At 42.9% G+C, this 19,874-nt stretch overlaps 1 protein-coding gene across 2 annotated transcripts in view; it reads right to left on the bottom strand.

The window, feature by feature from the left end:
- The window catches only part of PGK1 (phosphoglycerate kinase 1), a 125,804-nt gene extending 108,324 nt beyond the window's left edge, over positions 1-17,480 (bottom strand). Inside the window, exons 1-8 of one of the 2 annotated variants that reach the window (XM_024129456.3) lie at positions 17,282-17,480; positions 11,383-11,433; positions 8,086-8,241; positions 7,827-7,971; positions 4,518-4,621; positions 3,756-3,875; positions 657-771; positions 225-404 (exon numbers count right to left, since the gene is read on the bottom strand). In XM_024129456.3, the coding sequence (XP_023985224.1) occupies positions 225-404; positions 657-771; positions 3,756-3,875; positions 4,518-4,621; positions 7,827-7,971; positions 8,086-8,241; positions 11,383-11,433; positions 17,282-17,346 (936 nt within the window). In that variant the 5' untranslated portion in view covers positions 17,347-17,480. The remainder of the gene's footprint in view (positions 1-224; positions 405-656; positions 772-3,755; positions 3,876-4,517; positions 4,622-7,826; positions 7,972-8,085; positions 8,242-11,382; positions 11,434-17,281) is intronic. The other variant, XM_007119876.4, reaches the window with a different exon arrangement.
- Between the last annotated feature and the right edge of the window lie 2,394 nt (positions 17,481-19,874).

Here is a 19,874-nt window from a genome sequence, read left to right as displayed (position 1 = left end):
AAGCATTAAATAGATGAAGAAAGAAAAAACAGTTTTGCCCCCACATCACTAATGAAAAGTCTTAGCAGCAATCTGATACCACTGCTTTTCCCCATGGATTCTCCCCGAAGGAGGGTCTCACTCAACATTTGTAGCCCTTCTTTTAAAATTCCCATTGGTTGGTTGAATGAATGATACCAAAATGTATTTGTTCACTCATACTACCAACCACCCAAGTGACTCACCATCCAGCCAGCAGGTATGCCAGAGGCCACAGTGGCTTGGCCAGTCTTGGCATTCTCATCAAACTTATCAGCAGTGACAAAGTCAACAGGCAAGGTAATCTTCACGCCATTCTTCTCAGCTTTGGATATCAGGTCTTTGATGATCTTGGATCCCTCTTCGTCAAACAGAGAAGTGCCAATCTACTCAGGAAAGTCAAGATGATGAAGATCAGCCTCTATACTCAGAATGTGATTACCTCACAAAGCAGACAGGAACAAAACACAACACAATACAAAGGAATAATTCAAAGATGAAAGAAAAACAACTTGCAAAATAAATAAAAATGGGAGTTTTTAGAGCTCATGTCAGAAGCTAATTTCCTTTTTAAATTTACATAACCGGCTATTTCTCATGGAGAGCTATTTCACATCCACTTGGCATTGGTTTCCTACCTCCATGTTGTTGAGCACCTTAAGGAAGGTAAAGGCCATTCCACCACCAATAATCATTTCATTGACTTTGTCTAGCATATTACTGATCAGCTGGATCTTGTCTGCAACTTTAGCTCTGGAAGGGAAAGCAAGAATCATCACCCAAAGAACAAACAATGGACTAAGGAACTGATATTACATAAAGCCTGAATTTTGATATTAAGAGACAGGAACAGAGAAATGTCCCACAGAGTGACAATATTGGCTAACTTTGCCCTACGTTTCTCCAACCCAAAAAGCCAATCCATTACTAAGAAATCCTTTTAAGGTGTGGCTCTTGGCGAAGAAGGGCTTAGAAGACTTACAATCATCTGAAGAAATCACAAATTCCAAATAGATCTATTTTGCCCCTTCTCTCCTCCCAAAAATCAAAGGGTCAAGATTGCTAATTGTACCTGAGAAAGATTGCTAATTGTGGGATCCCTGAGCTCCCTGAGAACTGTCCTAATCCTAGAGCAGGAACCAGATTATATACCAAATGAATATATACTGAGCAAAAATAGATATTCACACTCTTAGGTCCATGCTCAGTTGCTGGAACATTTGCTTTATGGCATTCGTTATTCTATTGGACCACTTGATTCAGCACACTGATTGAGCATTTACTCTGTGCCAAGGTTCTAGGTCTCTGAGAAACATCACTGGGCAAAAGAGAAGATCCCTACCCCTTTGGAGCTTATATTCTAGTAGAGGGAAATAAGATAATAAACACAGATGTACCTTTCACCTCCGAGAGAAAAAAGTATCTAAACAAAAGAAAAACATTCACTTGAAGCACAACCTTTAAAATCCTTCACATAAGTAATAGCTTGCCTTCCACAAATATTCTTATATATCTAAATCCCACTTAAATGAACCAATCACCTTGGGCCTATCTACCTCTTCATTCAATAAACAAGATGATACCTACTCTGTGAGAGGCCCTATGTTAGGATTTGTGAAATGGAGGTTCAAAACAATAGCGATGTGGGAGAATGGATGGAAAGAAACTATAGATAGCTCACTTGTAAAGACTGGTCACCACCAAGGGTAAGAATGGATTAACTGTTTTATACAGAAACACACACACAGAAAGAGAGAGAGAGACAGAGAAAGAGGGAGAAATGAGACTCAACATATTCTAAAGAATGTGGGATGTTCTACAGATCAAATGCCCTGCTTCTTCAACAAATAAATGGAATGAAAATAATAATGAAGCGGGAACTATTATAGAATAAAATATACCTAACAACCAAATGCAATGCATGGACTTCACCGGATCCTTATTCAAACAAACTGACTGTAAAAAGGCATTTCTGAAATGATGGAGAATTTCTGAATACAGACTGGGTATTAGATGATAGTAATAAAATTGTTAAATTTTGTTAGGTATAACACACGGTGGTTATTTAAAAGAAATCTCATCAGTTATGAGATGCCTACAGAAGTATGAGAAATGAAATTATATGATGCCCAAGGCTTGCTTTCAAATACTCCTGACAAAAAAAAGGATTAGAGGACAGATAAAACAGGATTGGCAAAAATGCCAATAATTATTAGAGCAGGGTGAGAGGTACCTGGGGGTTTATTATACTATTCTTTCAACTTCTGTAATGTTTGAGCATTTCCATAATAATGGGTTTTTTTTTTTTTTTGCGCCGTGTGGCTTATGGGTTCTTAGTTCCCCGACCAAGGATTGAAACAGGGCCCTCGGCAGTGAAAGCACTGAGTCCTAACCACTGGACCACCAGGGAATTCCCAACAAAATGTTTTTTAATAAAATGTAAAATCTTCCCCTAAATTGTTAATGTTCTAAGGAGACTACATTGCAAGAAAGGTGGCAAAAAAAACCCTCCACATCAACTTCCCCAAAATAGCTATTTTAGGCAGAGTCCAAAACCTAATCATAACCCCTAGGTGGCACTCACTTCCATATTCCAGATCTTCGGAAGGTTGGAGAACAAAGCCCAACTCCTAATCTCCAGAGAAGCAAAGATCAGAGTTTGACCTTTACAAACCAGTGCACAAGAGGGGCAATGATTCCAGGACACAGATAACAACCTATACCCACATTAACTATTTTTAGGACCCTGAAACTGGGCTCATGAACCTGGAGAGCAACTATGCTATCTGAAATTGACACCCAACTCCAGAGTCAGCATTCATAGGGAAATGCTGAGTGTGTTCACTCCCATGGACGCGCAGGCTCACCGGCCATGGCTCACGGGCCCAGCCGCTCCACGGCATGTGGAATCTTCCCGGACCGGGGCACGAACCCGTGTCCCCTGCATCGGCAGGCAGACTCTCAACCACTGCGCCACCAAGGAAGCCCCCTCCTAGCCTCTTGAGTTGCACTTCTGAAATTCGTATTTTTAACTAAGCCAGTAGAATATCACTATTCACAGGGTATCTTTCCCCATAGGAGAAAATATAAAAAGGTATGTGAGCTGGAGAAATGAGTTCCAAATGATATATTAAACACATATGAGGAGGTTTTCATATCTGAGAGGCTGAAGTGTTTCAAAAATCGTTAGATGAGCAATGGTGGATCTTTCCGATTCTTCCCTCCAGAGCCATTTTCTATCCTTTCCAGCCCCGTTCTCTGTCCCAGGAGGCTGACCTGAGTGGACTGCATCAAGTTTCCTTGCCCTCTGACGTCCAGCTAGGTTGCAGCCCATTGTGGGTAGGAGGGGGTACATCAGCAGGACATTAAAAGGAGATCAGAGTATCTATTTCCCTGGCTCCTTCCCTGCTAGATGACTATCCCTACATCCCTTGACCAAAGGCTACGGTTTCTATCAGAGGGACCTCTCCATGCAACCACCCTCTCTGGATTTTGGCAACCATCCCTTTCCTTTTTCCCTTCAGGCCTAAGGATGGTGATGACAGTTGCCCCAGATTACTGTACTGTCCCTTCTGGGTTTCCCTAAACCCTACCCACACCTTTGTAGACAGTCCCTTTATTAAATTCTCCTCAGTCACCCAGTTTGATTTTGCTATCTGACAATAAACCACCCAAGTTATGGCCTACTACCAGGCAAAAACACTACTTAAAGCATGGTCTTGAAGAGTTCTCCATACCCGCCCAGGATGGCCAGGAATGGTCGCTCTGGGCTCTCCAAGGCCTTGGCAAAGTAGTTCAGCTCCTTCTTCATCAAAAAACCTCCAGCCTTCTCTGGCAGATTTACTCCCACCATGGAGCTACAAATGAACAGAGACATTCAAATGTTAGGTCAATCCCTAGCAATTCTCCCAATTCTAGAGGCCATCTCCTTATCACTGAAAATACTTTCACTTTTGAGATGCCAGGCCACCACAGTTTTCATGCCCAAACTGCAACAAAACACTTAGGTACAAGATAAGATTTTTGACTAATAATGCAGGGTCAAGGGGAACAAGTGAAAAGCAATGACCTAAGGTAGAATTTAAGATACCCAATTAATAGTCTTCAGGCCAAGGGTTTAACCACAATAAATAATCAGCCAGGTGACGACAACAGGAAAGGATTCCTCGGTTTGCTTCCTACTGACAGCCTAAGATTTCGCTCCCATAGCATTCACAAAGGGAGAGCTCTCCATGAAATATCCCAAAGTGAGACAGAGGAGCATCTCCCTGAAGCTCAACAAAAAGCTCCACAATTCTCAACATTTGCTTTTATTTCCTCTTTAGATCGGAGATACTCATCAAGAACCTCAGTGTAATTTGTAGCTCCAATTAGAGATAGAAGCCAAAAAGATCACAATATAATACAGAAATATCCAAAAGCAAGCCAGAGCTTGGGCTGCTCAAGTAAACAGAGAAATAATGCTCCCAGTTTGACAATGAGCAAAAAACTTTTAGTACCTATGGGCTCGGTGAGCAGTGCCAAAAGCATCATTGACATAGACATCCCCTAGCTTGGAAAGCGAAGCTCGAAAGGCTTCTATTTTGGCTGGCTCAGCTTTAACCTGCAGAGAAAAACAAACAAACAAACAAACAAAAAAACACAGGAAATGTTGATGGCTCCAAAGACAACTGTAAAAGCATTTCATACCAAGAGTCCTCTTCAACACCTCTAAAGACCCTGAGTTGGTAGAACAGCAGTTTTTAAAACTAGCAACAGGATCTGTTCTTTCTTCCTAATATTCCAGGTCTTTTGGTCATTTCTGCATGTTTCTGCTCTCCTCCACCTTCCCTCAAATTGCAAGCCTAAGATTCCTGAACCACAGCTTAACCCCTAATCACATCCCACTGGCCTCTCTCCAGCTCCTAGGACAAGACTCAAATTATCCTTCTCTCTCCTTATCTTGACTCATTTCCTCATTTTAACATATTCTCCTTATAAAATTTAGGATTATACTTGAGTCAAGCTGCTGGCTACCAAGACCTTTCTGCAAAGGGAAAAAGGCCCTCATACATATTCCTCACCAAAGCAACAAGGGCAGGCTGGAACAGAGAAGGCAGATGGAAACATGACAACAGAAAAGGACCTCAGAAACATCTTATATAATAGCAAAAGGAGATAATTCATATAGCCTTCCCTGGAAGTTAGGCATCTGATAAAACAATACACTTCTACAAAAAAGAAAGGGGAACAAAAAGTAGAAATAAAACATAGGGCTTTGAATGTCAGCTCACTACCCAGGGATAATACCCCCCACGCTCCCATAGGGAAAAGAAAGCAGGGCGGCAGGAGGAACAGAGTCTCCAGTAGGAAATAAAGCAAAGATGCACAGGAAGCCAGATAAGAGGGACATGGCAGAGAAGAGCACAAAACAGATGTTTCTTTCAGTCACTGTCCACTCCCATTCTCCCATGTACTGAGGAGAAGGAGGCTGCCACAGATAACAGGTGCTTTCCTCTAATGAACCAAAGAATGCAGGGGCACTAATGCCAAAACTGAAGACTGTAGAGCCCCCATAATCTCTTTACAGTGGAATATCATCTGCCACTGGTGACTGCAAGATGATATGTGTAGTAATGAAAACACTGCCCAAATGTCAGGAGAACTGGGTTCTAGGACCAGGTCTGATGCTAATTTACTGTGTAACCTTTGTCAAGTTGTTCTCTGCCCCTGAAATCTTCCCATCTATTAAAAAGGGAAGATAACCCCGCTATTTAAGAATTGTTTGAGGAAAAATGAGACAAGTTGAAAGCTCTTCATGGAAAAGGTACCATAGAAATTAATAGTAATAAGAACCCATTTCTCATTTTTGATCTGCCAATAACTAGAAGGAAGAGAATGCTCCTAAAAAATCAATGCAGGGGGCTTCCCTGGTGGCGCAGTGGTTGCGCGTCCGCCTGCCGATGCAGGGGAACCGGGTTCGCGCCCCGGTCTGGGAGGATCCCACGTGCCGCGGAGCGGGTGGGCCCGTGGGCCCTGGCCTCTGGGCCTGGGAAAAAAAAAAAAAAAAAAAATCAATGCAGGGCACACTGGATAAAGGAAAAATTTCATGCCCTCGCTTTGTTTTTATCCACTTTGAACTTATGGCTGGCTCCTGAAATTTCAAGCATGAAAAGCCATTGGACACTAAATGTAAAGTAAACTAACTAAAAAAGACATAGACTAGCATAGTTGGTTCATCACTTCCTGAATAAAAGGTTTTGCCTCAATTTGCCAGTTGCCTCCTGCCATTTCTAAACCCGAGAGTCTAGCAGGTTGAGTTTCAGTCTAAAAGGGCACCAAATTTTAGGTCAGCATTTGACTCATACTACTGTAGCAAGACCATGCCAAAGGCAAGATAAGGCAAGACCAGAGCCTGCAGTGCTAAGAAAAGAAACTGCTTGAAAGCAGGCACTGCGATGACCTTAAGAAATGTCAGAAGTACAACAGGAGGTTGAGATGCTAGCCTCAGAGCATCTTGTTCCACAAGATACTAAAGACCTTAAGAGTGGAAAGTACTTAAAGGGTGCTTTCAGCTTCCCTTCTACCAATAGGCAAATTCCAAATCATCCTCAAAGAGCCAGCTTTATCATTTAATATCTGAATTCTGGTTGTCGGTCACTGTAATCTATTTTGTGGGTTATCTATGGTTGCCTTTTTAAAAATTTTTTGTTTTTTTCCCTATGGTTGCTTTTGCACAACAATGGCAGAGCTGAATAGTTCCAACAGAGACCATATAAGGTTGTGGCTGACCGTATGGTCCGCAAAGCCTAAAATATTTATTGTCTGGCCCTTTACAGAAAGTTTGCTGACCTAATGGACTGAGCTCTATATAAGGCCCAGCAACAGTACCACTACCTCTAATCAAATGATTGCCTTTTTGAGACCTAGGTTTTTTTTTTAAATATGATGATATCTGTACTTCCTTAAGAAGAAATTCAAAGAAAGATGCTTTACACTTCTTAAGAAAAATGTCTTAAACCCAAGGCAGTATCATCATGACCATCATTTACCCAACTACAATCAAATGTCCCAAATAGTCCCTTTCCACTTGACTTAGGAAAGTACTTTTTCTGCTCACATGATTCTTTTATAAGAAAATCCCAATGATATCAAATTTAATTTACTGTGTTAAAAGTACCAAGCTCAAGCTTTAAGTTAATTCCCCTTCTAAATAAAAATACAGATTGTCCTTCCATAACACACCAGGGCCCGTTGCTTAGAAAAACAGTTCCAGCCTTGACAGTGGCTCTGCTGGAGGAACACCTGGTGTATCATGGCTACTCACCCCCATGTCCCCAGCCAACAACCACCTGTGAATGTCTGCTCTCAGCAATCACAGCCTCCCCCTTTGATAGGATATTATCACATACTATTAGAAAAAACAATCTTAATGTATCACAGGCCAGGTGTGTAACAAAGGGACAATTAGAAACAGCATGTTCACCAAATCCTCGTACACCCAAATGGTGTTCACGTATTTTTCCAAGGTATTTCAAAACCACTTGAGCATGATGAGGAGGGCTTCTGGGATGCTGACAATATCCTATTCTCTGAATAGGTGGTGGTAACAGGTTACACCTGTGTAACCACCACCACCTGTGGTGGTTACACAGGTGTGCTTACTTTGTGATAATTCATCAAGCTGTGCATTTGTGCATTTTTAATCGTATGCAGTACTTCAATAAAAAGCTGTCAAAATAAACATGAGCTTCCTCTACTCTTCAATCACAGTCTCTTATACACTCAGCCCTCCTCACCCCGACTAATGTCAAAATCACAGGTCCTACCTTGTTCCCAGAAGCATCTTTTCCCTTCCCTTCTTCCTCCACATGAAAGCGAAGGTTCTCCAGCAGGATGACAGACCCAGCAGCTGGGTCAGCACAAGCTTTCTCCACTTCTGGGCCCACGCAGTCCTTCAAGAACAAAACATCCCTGGGGAGAGCACAACATGGAAAACACCTGAGCAGTCAGAAAGTTAAGAACCAATAACAACATGCTTGACAACATCTGTCACAGACTCCACCAGCACCAGAGCCTGAAACGTACTTGCCCAGCAGAGATTTGAGTTCTACAGCAACTGGCTGCAAGGAGTACTTGTCAGGCATGGAGACACCATCAGGCCGGCCCAGGTGGCTCATAAGAACAACTGACTTGGCTCCATTGTCCAAGCAGAATCTGATGCTTGGAACGGCAGCCTTGATCCTGAAACCAAAAAGAGACAACAGGTAGAGTAAGGTTACTCCTAAGAATTAGTGGGAACTATTCTATTCATGGCCTCATAAAACATAAAGCCCCCTTTCTTCTCCAAATTCCTTCAAATCTACTGTCAACAACTCAGCGATGGTCCTCAGGTCCATGTGCAGAGGAAGTTAATTAGGATGTCAACCCTCCCCCTAGGATTATACAATCTCATCATGTTTTGCCCCTTGTGCAGAAAAGAGTTAATATAGCAGGACTGAAGCTGCTATCTTCAGAAGGACCTGCTTGCAAGGTTGGCCCTTGACTGGTATCTGGGAACTTGGCTTTTGCAGTGGTCCCTCAGTTCTCTGACAAGGGCTGCTCACAATTCCTAGACTGTCTGTACAAACAAGGTGATTTTACGCTCAACACTGCTTCCCTCTAGGAGGAATTTTGGTAGTCGCTGGGCAGAGGGTGCCTATGTGATCAGTTGCCAGTAAAAATCTTGGGAGCTGAGTCTCTAAAGGGCTTCTCTGGACAGAAACATTGCACAAAATTATTGCATTTTTCACTGCTGGAGAAAGGAGCACGCTTGGTGTGTCCCATCATGAGAGGGAGAAAGCATCGAAGCCCATGCATGGATTTCTCCAAATTCTGCCTGTGTCTTTCCCCCTTGCTGATCCTGTCATGCATCCTTTCACTGTAATAAACTTTAGCAGTGAGAACTATATGCTGGGGCTTCCCTGGTGGCGCAGTGGTTGAGAGTCCGCCTGCCGATGCAGGGGACACGGGTTTGTGCCCCGGTCCAGGGGGATCCCACATGCCGCAGAGCGGCTGGGCCCGTGAGCCATGGCCGCTGAGCCTGCGCGTCTGGAGCCTGTGCTCTGCAACGGGAGAGGCCACAACAGTGAGAGGCCCGCGTACCGCAAAAAAAAAAAAAAAAAAAACACACAAAAAAACAACTATATGCTGAGTCCTGAGTCCTTCCAGTGAATCACCAAATATGTGGGTGGTCTTAGGGACCCCTGAAACATCCTAAGTGTTTGACTGTGGAAGAAATATAAAATTCCCAAATCTTGAAACCATTACAAGAAATTTGGGGAAAACTGAAAAACATGTAACTTTTCTGCACCCGTTACAGATCTTAAGTCACTTTTTTATGTAGGTAAAAATAAATACATTATATAGAATGTGGTTTACATAATGCATCACATTTACTAAATTATAGTTTAACCTAACATTTATTAAACCTCCTTTAAACCTTCAAATTTTTGTTACAAACCCAATACTAATTTTCCATTCTTGGCAGTCTTTAAGAAATTAAAATTGATAACAAAGAAAATCATTTATTTATTCAACAAATATTTACTGGATGCTTCTTTTGTGGCAGCTACTATATCAGATTCTGAGAATACAATAGTAAATAAAATAGTCTCTGCTCTCATAGAAGTGGTAAGTACTATGGAGAAAATAAAGCAAGGTAGGGGGACAAGAATGACTAGAGAATAGTGGTGAAGGGGATTTTAGAGAGGGTGGCCAGGGAAAGTCTCTCTGATAAGGTGACATTTCAGCAGAGAATGGAATAATATAAAAAGCCAAGTTATGTTTCTAAAATATCTTATGCTACTTGGCAGATATAAAAACTCATTTATACTAAATAAAGAAGAAACCTTCATCAGGTACAACATTTGCCCAATGAAACCAAATTAATCTTCAGGGCTATCCCTTATTGGCCAAGTTCTATTATTTCTAATGCTTCATTTTGTTAATCAACTCCATGGAGTTCTGAAAATGAAAAGATCTACTCAGACCTGTTTATCTGTTTTTTACTTATAAAATACCTTGATAGGCATATTTCCAATCTTTTATGTGTGCTACAGAAAATAATGAAAGTCAAGAAGGGTCAGAGGTGCCTTGTACAAAGACCTTCCACTATGGTGCAGCAGGGATGTGCTTGGCACAATGCCAGGCTCTATTCTGGGGCCAATATCTGAAAGTGTTCTGGGCCTATACCTGCACTGTACAATACGGTAGCCATTAGCCACAGAGGTCTCCTGAATACTAGAAATGTGGCTAGTCCAGATTGGTATGTACTGGATCTCAAATAATACCAAAAAAGTTAAATATTCCTTTGATTAATTTTTAATTGATTACATACTGAAATGATTCTTTGGGGCTTACTGGATTAAATAAAATGTATTATTACGTTCACCTGTTTCTTTTTACTTTTTTAATGTGGCCACTAGAAAATCTTAAATTACATGTGGCTCATATTATATTTTTATTAGACACTGCTGGTCTATACCATTGGAACGTACCTTTTCAGCTCAAACCTTTCATTTAAAATTTAAAATAAAAACCTTTTACAATCTAGTCAAAAGCAAGAGCAGTACTATCACTTAAAATTTCTGCTTCTGAATCTAGGAGCCAAGACATTTGGAGCAGCCTAAACTGACTGAAAATATTACTTCTGAAGTCTTTTCCCTTAAATCAAAATTCTCGAAAACTGATTTTATCGGGGCCAGCTAGAATAGGGGCTTGTAAAAGTACATGCACAGTTCTTCATTTTGCAAGGGAAGCCAAGTAACCTTAAACCTTTATATTCTTTAAAAATGCATAACCCCAAATTCTTCAAATTTAAAAAAAATGGGGGGGAGAAAAAAATCGCTTTCTTTCTCTTTTTTTTTTTTTTTTTTTTTTGTGCGGTACGCGGGCCTCTCACCGTTGTGGCCTCTCCCGTTGTGGAGCACAGGCTCCAGATGCGCAGGCTCAGTGGCCATGGCTCACGGGCCTAGCCGCTCAGCGGCATGTGGGACCTTCCCGGACCGGGGCACGAACCCATGTCCCCTACATCGGCAGGCGGACTCCCAACCACTATGTGGGATCTTCCCGGACCGGGGCACGAACCCATGTCCCCTGCATCGGCAGGCGGACTCCCAACCACTGCGCCACCAGGGAAGCCCAGAAATCGCTTTCTTAAAATGATTTCTTTTTTCAATTTCTAAATTCTCATAAGAAGGCAAACCAGATGGTGGGTTGTTGAAAGCCAAGATCACATGGCTTAAGTTGCCATAGTTCTACAATAAGGAAGTAAAACCATTTCATCCCATATACTCAGACCCACGTACATCGTAAACCTAGCTCAAGGATTAGCAGGGACATTACCTCTGGTTGTTTGTTATCTGGTTGTTCTTCATAGGAACATTGAAGTCCACTCTGAAAAAGAAACAAAGTGTTGGGTTCAGAGCCACGATCAATTTTTCATTCCCCCAAAGATTAGGAGAGGGACTTTTAGTGAACCAGTTAAATAAGCTGGAAGTTCAAAAGTCACCTTAAAAATAGTCAGCAGTATCAGAAGATGGAGATTAGCCATGGGGAGGAGGGTGGGAGTAGTGACTGGGATACGACACCAGAGGGAGCTTCAAGGGTTCTGGTAATGTTCTCTTTCTTGACCTGGGTGACAAATGTGCTCCTTTAGTGATGGCTCTTTGAAGCTTATGATTTGTGCCCTTTTAGGTACGTATCTCATACTTTTTAAAAGAGAAATTTTAAAAAATAAAAAACAACTTAAATCACAGGAACTAGGCCTGAAGACCAGGGAAGCTAAAGCCAGTTCCATATAAAAAGATCTCTATGCCGGCCCAGCATGATAGTATCTAATAACAGTGGCAGCTGGAGGAGTGAGGGGTTATAGGGAACACGTCTGGATTTTGATTCCTTTGATAGTATTTCTGGGTTCTAAGGAAGCAAACACTACTCAAAAGAAAAAAATTAATTGGAACAATAAAACACATCAAGAGAATATCATTCTTTTGGGAGAAAGGCTGGGACCTCGGGACCAGAAAGAAACCCAGTATCCAAGACCAAGTTCAAACAGTATCCTTCAAGCAAAACACAGACAATAATAAAAAGATAGCCTCTTTCTAAAAGCCTGAGAGGACACTTTGTTGTACACCTGAAACTAACACAACATTGTAAATCAACTATACTTCAATATTTTTTTAATTAAAGAAAATAAAAGCCTTAGAGGAGAGGATGGAACATGTGACCCTGCCCACCTGACAAACAGGCAATTAGAAAAGAAGTGATTCAGATAGCACAAGCAGGAAATTTCCTGGCGATCCAGTGGTTAGGATCCACTGGTTAGGACTGCTGGGGGCCAGGTTCAATCCCTGGTCGGGATCCCACAAGCCACATGGCACAGCACATGGCCGGGCGGGAGCGGGGCTGGGGGGGGCGGGGGCGGTGAGTTGGGGGTGTGGATAGCAATTTACTGCAGTCTCCTTTCTTACCCAACAGATTGCTGCTTTACCATTTTTAAGAACTGATCATTCCTTCCCCCTTCTTGCAAACTCCTTAGAACCTCAGGCTACTTCAATCTGACTGAAAACAATGATGTGTGATAGTTGTTTGTAAGGTCTAAGTTTTGCCTGACAAGATCCTTTTTAAGTGATTTTTTTCTCATCTTTAGAACGGGGATGATACTACTATCTACTTCACAGTTATTGTGAGAATTAAATGAGTTACCGATTTGGAAAGTGCTTTGGAGAGTAACTGATACACAGTAAGTGCCATGAAAGTGGTAGCTATTATTATACATGCTAAGGCTTCTCCAAAACGTGATTCTGTGATCTAAAAGGCAGATCAACCATTACTAAAAACAGCTAGCAACACGCACTAAGGGACTACTGTGTAAGTATGACCTAGTCAAAAAGAATGCTGCCATGTTTGACCACAAAGCTCCATCACTAGGCCTTCCTCTCTAAGGCTGAGGCTTGGCAGACAATTACAAAATCCTAGACCTACTAAGACCACCAATTTCCTATGTCCCCTAGGTCTGTACTCTAGTTCACTGAAGAACAGCTTTTCCAAAGGTGAGTTGAAGGACTAATTCTATATTCAAACATTTTAATTAAAATCTTTAAAAAATAAAGGCAGTATGCCTCTAAAGAAAGAAATACAGTCTACTTAATTTCAGGCTACTCGATTCTGATTCTAAGCATCTTCTTTAAATATCCTGAACAAGGCTCCTGCCAGCCTTAAAGTACATTCCAAAGAGGATAGAGTATCCCATTACCAAGAGTCATTTTCTCCCACCCCCTGCAGCCTCCCAGAAGGCCCACATTCAAAAGGGCTAAAGGCAAGGGGCTGAGCATAAGCCACCCTTGCAGTGCTGCTCCCTACCCCCAAGCCCTGACAGAGAGGAAGTTCTTTGGAAACATTCAAGAATCTCTCTCATCTATCCACGCTGCCATGGCATAGCTTACTGATGAGAATTGGACTTGTACTCTCTTCTCATTTATCTTCCCTCATCATCTCCTAGGCTCTCAAAAACAGGTCTGCTTTTAGCTTCTCCTGTCTAAGGACTCCACCACAGAAACTGCTCTGACCTACACATTCCACTTGTTCTATGTAAAATCTGCACTCCTTCCTTTTCCACTTCCCTTAAACAATCCCAAGCTTAGCCTCAGGCACAAAGTCAGATATCACTACACACCAATCATAATGGCTGAAATTTAAAAATGACATCAAACGCTAGTGAGGATGCAGAGCCATTGAGCACTCATATACAGCCAGTAGGAATGTAAAATGATGCGGCTGCTTTGGAAAAGTCTGGGAATTCCTCAAAAGGCTAAGCATATGACCCAGCAATTCCACTCCTAGGTGTTTACCCAAAAGAAATGACAGCATATGTCCATACCAAGACTTGTGCACAAATGTTCAATATTCACAGAAGCTTTATTTGAAATAACCCCAAACTGGAAACAACCCAGATGTCCTTCAAACTGTGGACCATCCATACCACAGACTACTACTCAGCAATACAAGGAATGAACTATTTATTGATACATGCAACAACATGGATGAATCTCAAGGGCATTATACTGGGTGACTATCCCAAAGGGTTATATACTGTGTGATTCCACTTATATAACACTTTTGAAATAACAAAATTTTACAAATGGAGGAGAGATTAGTAGTTACCAGGGGTTTAGGAATGGAGGGAGAGGGGCCACAACTCTAAAGGAGTAGCATGAGGGAGATCTTGGCAGTGCTCAAACAAAACTAGCTTTGTATCTTGATTGTGGTGGGAGTTACACAAATCTACACATGTGATAAAACAGCAAAGAACTATATACTTTATTCCAATGTCAACTTCCTTCCTACTCTCGATATTGGACTATAATTATGTAAGATGTATCTAATGAGGGAAACTGGGTGAACACAGGACCTCTCTATACTATCTTTGCAACCTCCCGTGAATGTATATAATTATTTCAAAATGAATCTTAAAAATATTAATTTAGTTGTAATAAAGATACCAAGACTCTATCACCTGAAATCGCAGGAGTCCAGGCCCAGTTCCATTAAAAGCTCTCAGAGGAACCATTCCCACCCTCGCTTTACTGTCCCTGACTAGAAAATTGGGGTATTATGGCTCCCTTAGAGACTTTTTTTTCTCCCCTGCTCTCAGTTTTTCCTCCCTGTTTCTTCTTCCACTACACCAAGACTGTTGCTTAACAAGATACAACAGGTTAGGGAAAAGACAGTGAGGTTTAAAAAAATGGGGAGAGGGAGAGAGGTGGGGGAAAGCAAGCAAAAGGGAAGCGCTTCACAAGTCGGCAAAGGAGTAAGACTGGCAACCTATGAGAGGAAAAAAGGAAATGACATTGCAAAATTAAACAGGAAATTTACTCAAAGGGCTATAAAGTAAAATGGAGTCCTAAAAAACTGAGGTAGAACCTGGTAATTAGCCAGTCAGAGATTTCTGGCTATCTGAAGTTTCCTCAACAAATCACTCAATTTCCCTTGGCAATTCAAAGCAGGGGCCTGAAGACTCTACAAACATCACAGCTCCCTTTTGCAAGACAAAGAGAGGAGGCAAGTGAAGCAGCCAATACCCCGGAGGCCCCACTTCCGGAACACTGCCAGCAAGCACCACATAAAGGCAATTGAGACAAAAAGAAATTTGAACTGACGAGGCATGGCTGCCTCTGTTCTAGAGCTACATTAATAATCTGAGAAAAAAGCAACTTCCTGTTCTCAGGCCAAATAAGTTCTATCCAGATTACAGGGAAAAATTATTGACTGCAACCTTCAGCAGACGAAGGTCTATTTTAACCTGTCCCTATTCACTATGTCCAAGAATTTAGAGAATCTGGTTGGTAGCCAAGGAGACCCAAATTCTAGTCCTGGCTCTACCACCAACTTGCTAGTTCAGTGACCTTGGACAGGTCATTTTCCATCAGCAAAACAGGACTAGCCAATCATTTCAAGGCTCAGGGTTAATCTGTGTTAAATGAAACTTTGAGCCCTTGGGCAGAAACATATTTCGTATTAGGTCCAGAGGGAGAAAAGATAAGCACCTCCTCTAGTCTCACTCCCAGCCAGCCCAGATAATTCCTCAAGCCAGTTTCCCTGGGAAAGGAAGAGATAAAGCCCAAGACTGCAATTGTAGGAAGGTAGCCAAGATGATGCCCCACCTCTTGTCTTTCAGCTGGTGCCTGCATCTGGAAAGGTCAGCCTTGAGCACAGTGGAGACAGGAGGAAATCACTAAAATCTAAGAGCTAGTTGCATGCCAATGTCCACTTGTCCTGTTTTTCATAGGGTCTATCCCCCTTCCTTAAGAGCATCTGAGGAGAAGATAGGGCCCTTATCTAATACTAGGATGGCTATGATTCCTACTTTGTCTGGATTGCAAAGGACTAGGTGATTTAGCAAAAGGGGGACACCAGGTGTTCTTCATGGCCATAAGCCATTGAGTTCTTCTAATTATTTCCATAGCAGGGCAGAGAAGGCCAATTGCAAACTAATAGTGGCCATAATGAAATTAGAGGGAAGGGGAGAGCTACATGAACTTTTAGGGTGTCCATACAGTTCACTAATTCACAGTGCCTACCTTCGTTTAAGCCTTAGGTAAAGGGAGATCCCCTACTGCTTTCTGCATCCATTAATATCCAAAAGTTGCCCTCCCTTGAACCAGCCCAAACTGGGAAAAGGGCTGGATCACATCATGCACATGCCTGCCCATCAATCAACCACTTCCCTAAAAGGACAAGACTACACAACGCTATTAGTGCAAGCCCTTATGGCCCCCACAAAAGCACCACCCTTGGATCCTGTCAAGGTCAAGTCCATCAGTTACATACCTAACTGAATTCCTGCACTTAGCTCCTGGCATGCACGAATGTACATGTTACAAAAAGGATAAATGTAAAAGCTCCACACATTATACTAGTTAATTCTGGCAAACAAGGGAAAAGCCATGTTGGTAAGTGACCAGGAATCCACATGTTTGGAGTAAAAGACCCCAAAGCGCACGGGGAGCCTTCCCCACTTCTAATATTCTGCTTCTCTAGCCACCTGTGGGGGTGAGGTTAAAGAACAGCAAGAATGAGCAGCCACACCCTGCTCTAGCATTACCCAGTATGTGGCACAATCCTGGTGCAAAACCCATGGCCTGTAGTCCAAAGACACGTAGAGCAGCAGCGCCTGTTACATAAGCCCTGCAGGAACTCCTTCGGTGCGCCCACCCTACCTCTCCCTCCCACCCCCAACGCTTTAGTGGGTTCTACTCCTGAACAACGAAATCAACATTCTCTGGGAAAGATGTCCTTTTGTGCAGGGCCGTTTCTGATTTGTCTGGGACGGTCTACGGTGGTGGGGGAAGGGAAACTAACCAAATGACCTTTCAAGGTCCCTTCCCTGGGGGTCTAGGGATCTGCAGGCTAAGCATCACATCCCACCTCGCCAACTGGGAACTGGAGGCGATAGAACTGCCTTTCAGAAATAAGAGAAGAAAGCAAAATGGATCCCTGCAATCTGAGCCCTTCCTGGGTGGATCCACCCCTGCAAAGGGCAACTTCGGCTCACTTTTTGGGTTGGGGAAAATGAGGTTAGAAACCGTTAAACCCGGGCAAAGCTTCAGCCACAATGGTGGGCAGCCCAGTCCTGCAGGGCTAGGACCCATGGGGCCGAGACAAGGACTAAAGGCCACTTTGGGCAGGAGGGAAAGCAAGTCAGCCCCGGCCGAAGAGGCTGCGGCAGAGTCCCGAGGATTACCTCATGATGACCCGCTTCCCCTTCACGTCCATCTTATCCAGAGTCAGCTTGTTAGAGAGCGACATCTTGGCAATTCAGCGGCAGCGAGAGGCCGGGGGAAGACTGTGCAGCGACAGCGGCAGAGACTGCAACCGACTCGCGCTCGGAACGCGTGGAAAACGCCGAGCGCCTAGCTGGCCCGGTCGCCCCGCCTCCCACCTCGCCCCGCCCCTTTCCGTCCGCCGCACCCTGCTCGCCGGCCACGTGGGCAGCTATAGGACGCGGCCCTAAGGCGCCTGCGCGCTGCTATTGCTCCAAGGCGCTGTCAGTCTGCGAGGGCGCTGGTGGGACGTGCTGCTGCCGTCTGTCACGTCCGGCACGCAGCGAGCCGCTGGGAACGTTAGTAACCAGAGGCAGGAGGCGTTGCCGCCGGGCCCGCAGGTGGAGGGAAATGGAGAGGTTGGCGCCGAGGGGCGGGCGTGGAGAGAGTCTGAGGCCCAAGGCCGCCGTCTCGGTCCCTGCGGCCGCGCCCAGAGCAGCTGCAGCGCCGCGCAAACCCACGACAGCCTGGGGAAAAGCGCCACCCCGCACGAACCCCATGGAATTGCCCGCAGCCATATCAGGATAGGTGCAAATGGCAGCTCCTTTTGGAAAATTTCTGTTTTCCTGGCTCCCCCAAATGGAATTCTCCGTAAGACTGCTAAGGGGCCTTTAAGAATTGAGACCTCTCAGAAGTTAGGAAAGGTCCTGGTTCCCCCTGTTCCCCCCTCTCACCTTTTTTTGTAATAAGTACAATGTAATTGTTTGGTTACACATGAAGCTAATGGCAAACGCTTAGAGCATTTTTCTTTCTTTTTGTTGAGCATTTTTCATATATTAACTCACATTTCTCAGAAAACTCGCAATCCTCGTTTTACAGATGAATTAACTCATGTACAAAGAGGTTTAGTGACTTGCTTAGGGTTTCAGATCTTGTAAATGGTGGATTCAAACATAGGCAGTTAAGATGCAGAGTCCATACACTTACTAAACTATAGTATAGTACAGACAACCATTGCTCAGAACTAGGCACTCGGGTCCAACATGCTTACAGAGTTGGCTGGAATGAAGTAATTTGAGTCAGAAACAGAAATTTCCCACATGGCACTCAAGGTCCAGGTAAGATGTAGGAAATATTAATTCATAGTGCATTGGTATTGAGACACAAGTTCAAAGTTATAAGATAAGCATTGGTTTCTTTTAATCCTGTCAATGTATATTTGGGAAATCTTCATGGAGTTACTTCCAACTGAGTCTGCATTTGAGGCCCACATGGGCCTTCTGGCCTCCCGGTGATCAGCTCTGCATATATTTAGCGCTTATTTCGTTCCACCTGGGTTACTGTGGTAGTGGGAAGCAATTCCTTTTGGATAAGATAGAAGAGCAACCAAGGGTGTCAGCAAAGAAAGCAAAACAAGCATACAGTCTGACACTGAATTTAATAATACTTCCCAATTATTGAGTGCTTGCTGTATGCCAGACACTGTGCTAAGGACTGAACATACATGACTCGTTTATGACTCACAAAAGCTTTGAAGTAGGGACTCTTATTATCTCTATTTTACAGATGAGAACATGGAAACTCAAAAAGATCAGAAAGCTTTATCCACTACAGATATGAAGCAGCATCAGAGATGCAAAGATCCTAAAACGGGAAAGAGCCTGAGGCAATATAAAAAGTCCAGTGTTGCTGGAAAATAGAGTGGAAGGGAGAGAGGTCTAAAATTATACTGGTGAGGCAAGGTAAGGAGAGACCAGATCCTGTGGGCTTATAACCATGATAAAGATGTGATTTTTATACTAAGAGCTATGAGAAGCCATTTGTTGCACTCACTGTTACCTTGTATTCATGATATATAAAGAACTCTCAAAACTCAATGGTAAGAAAACAAACTCAATTTTTAAAAAATGGTCACAGGACTTAGACACTTGCCTAAAGAGAATATACAGGTGACAAATAAGCACATGATAAAATGTTTAATACCATTTGATATTAGGGAAATGCAAATTAAAATCACTATGAGGATGTATATGTATAACTGATTCACTTTGTATAAACCAGAAACTAGCACACCATCGTAAAGCAATTATACTCCAATAAAGATGTTTTAAAAAATAAATAAAAATTTAAAAAGCACTAAGAGGGGCTTCCCTGGTGGCGCAGTGGTTAAAAATCCACCTGCCAGAGGGAGGAACACTCCCAATCCCATTCTAAGAGGCCACCATCATCCTGATACCAAAACCAGACAAAGATGTCACAAAGAAAGAAAACTATAGGCCAATATCACTGATGAACATAGATGCAAAAATCCTCAACAAAATACTAGCAAACAGAATCCAACAGCACATTAAAAGGATCATACACCATCATCAAGTGGGGTTTATTCCAGGAATGAAAGGATTCTTCAATATACACAAATCAATCAACGTGATACACTATGTTACCAAACTGAAGGACGAAAACCATATGATCATCTCAATAGATGCAGAGAAAGCTTTCGACAAAATTCAACACTCATTTATGATAAAAACCCTGCAGAAAGTAGGCATAGAGGGAACTTTCCTCAACATAATA

Source organism: Physeter macrocephalus, chromosome 21 (assembly GCF_002837175.3).
Source record: "Physeter macrocephalus isolate SW-GA chromosome 21, ASM283717v5, whole genome shotgun sequence".
NCBI lineage: Eukaryota > Metazoa > Chordata > Mammalia > Artiodactyla > Physeteridae > Physeter > Physeter macrocephalus.
This window is presented reverse-complemented; position numbering and strand designations above follow the sequence as displayed.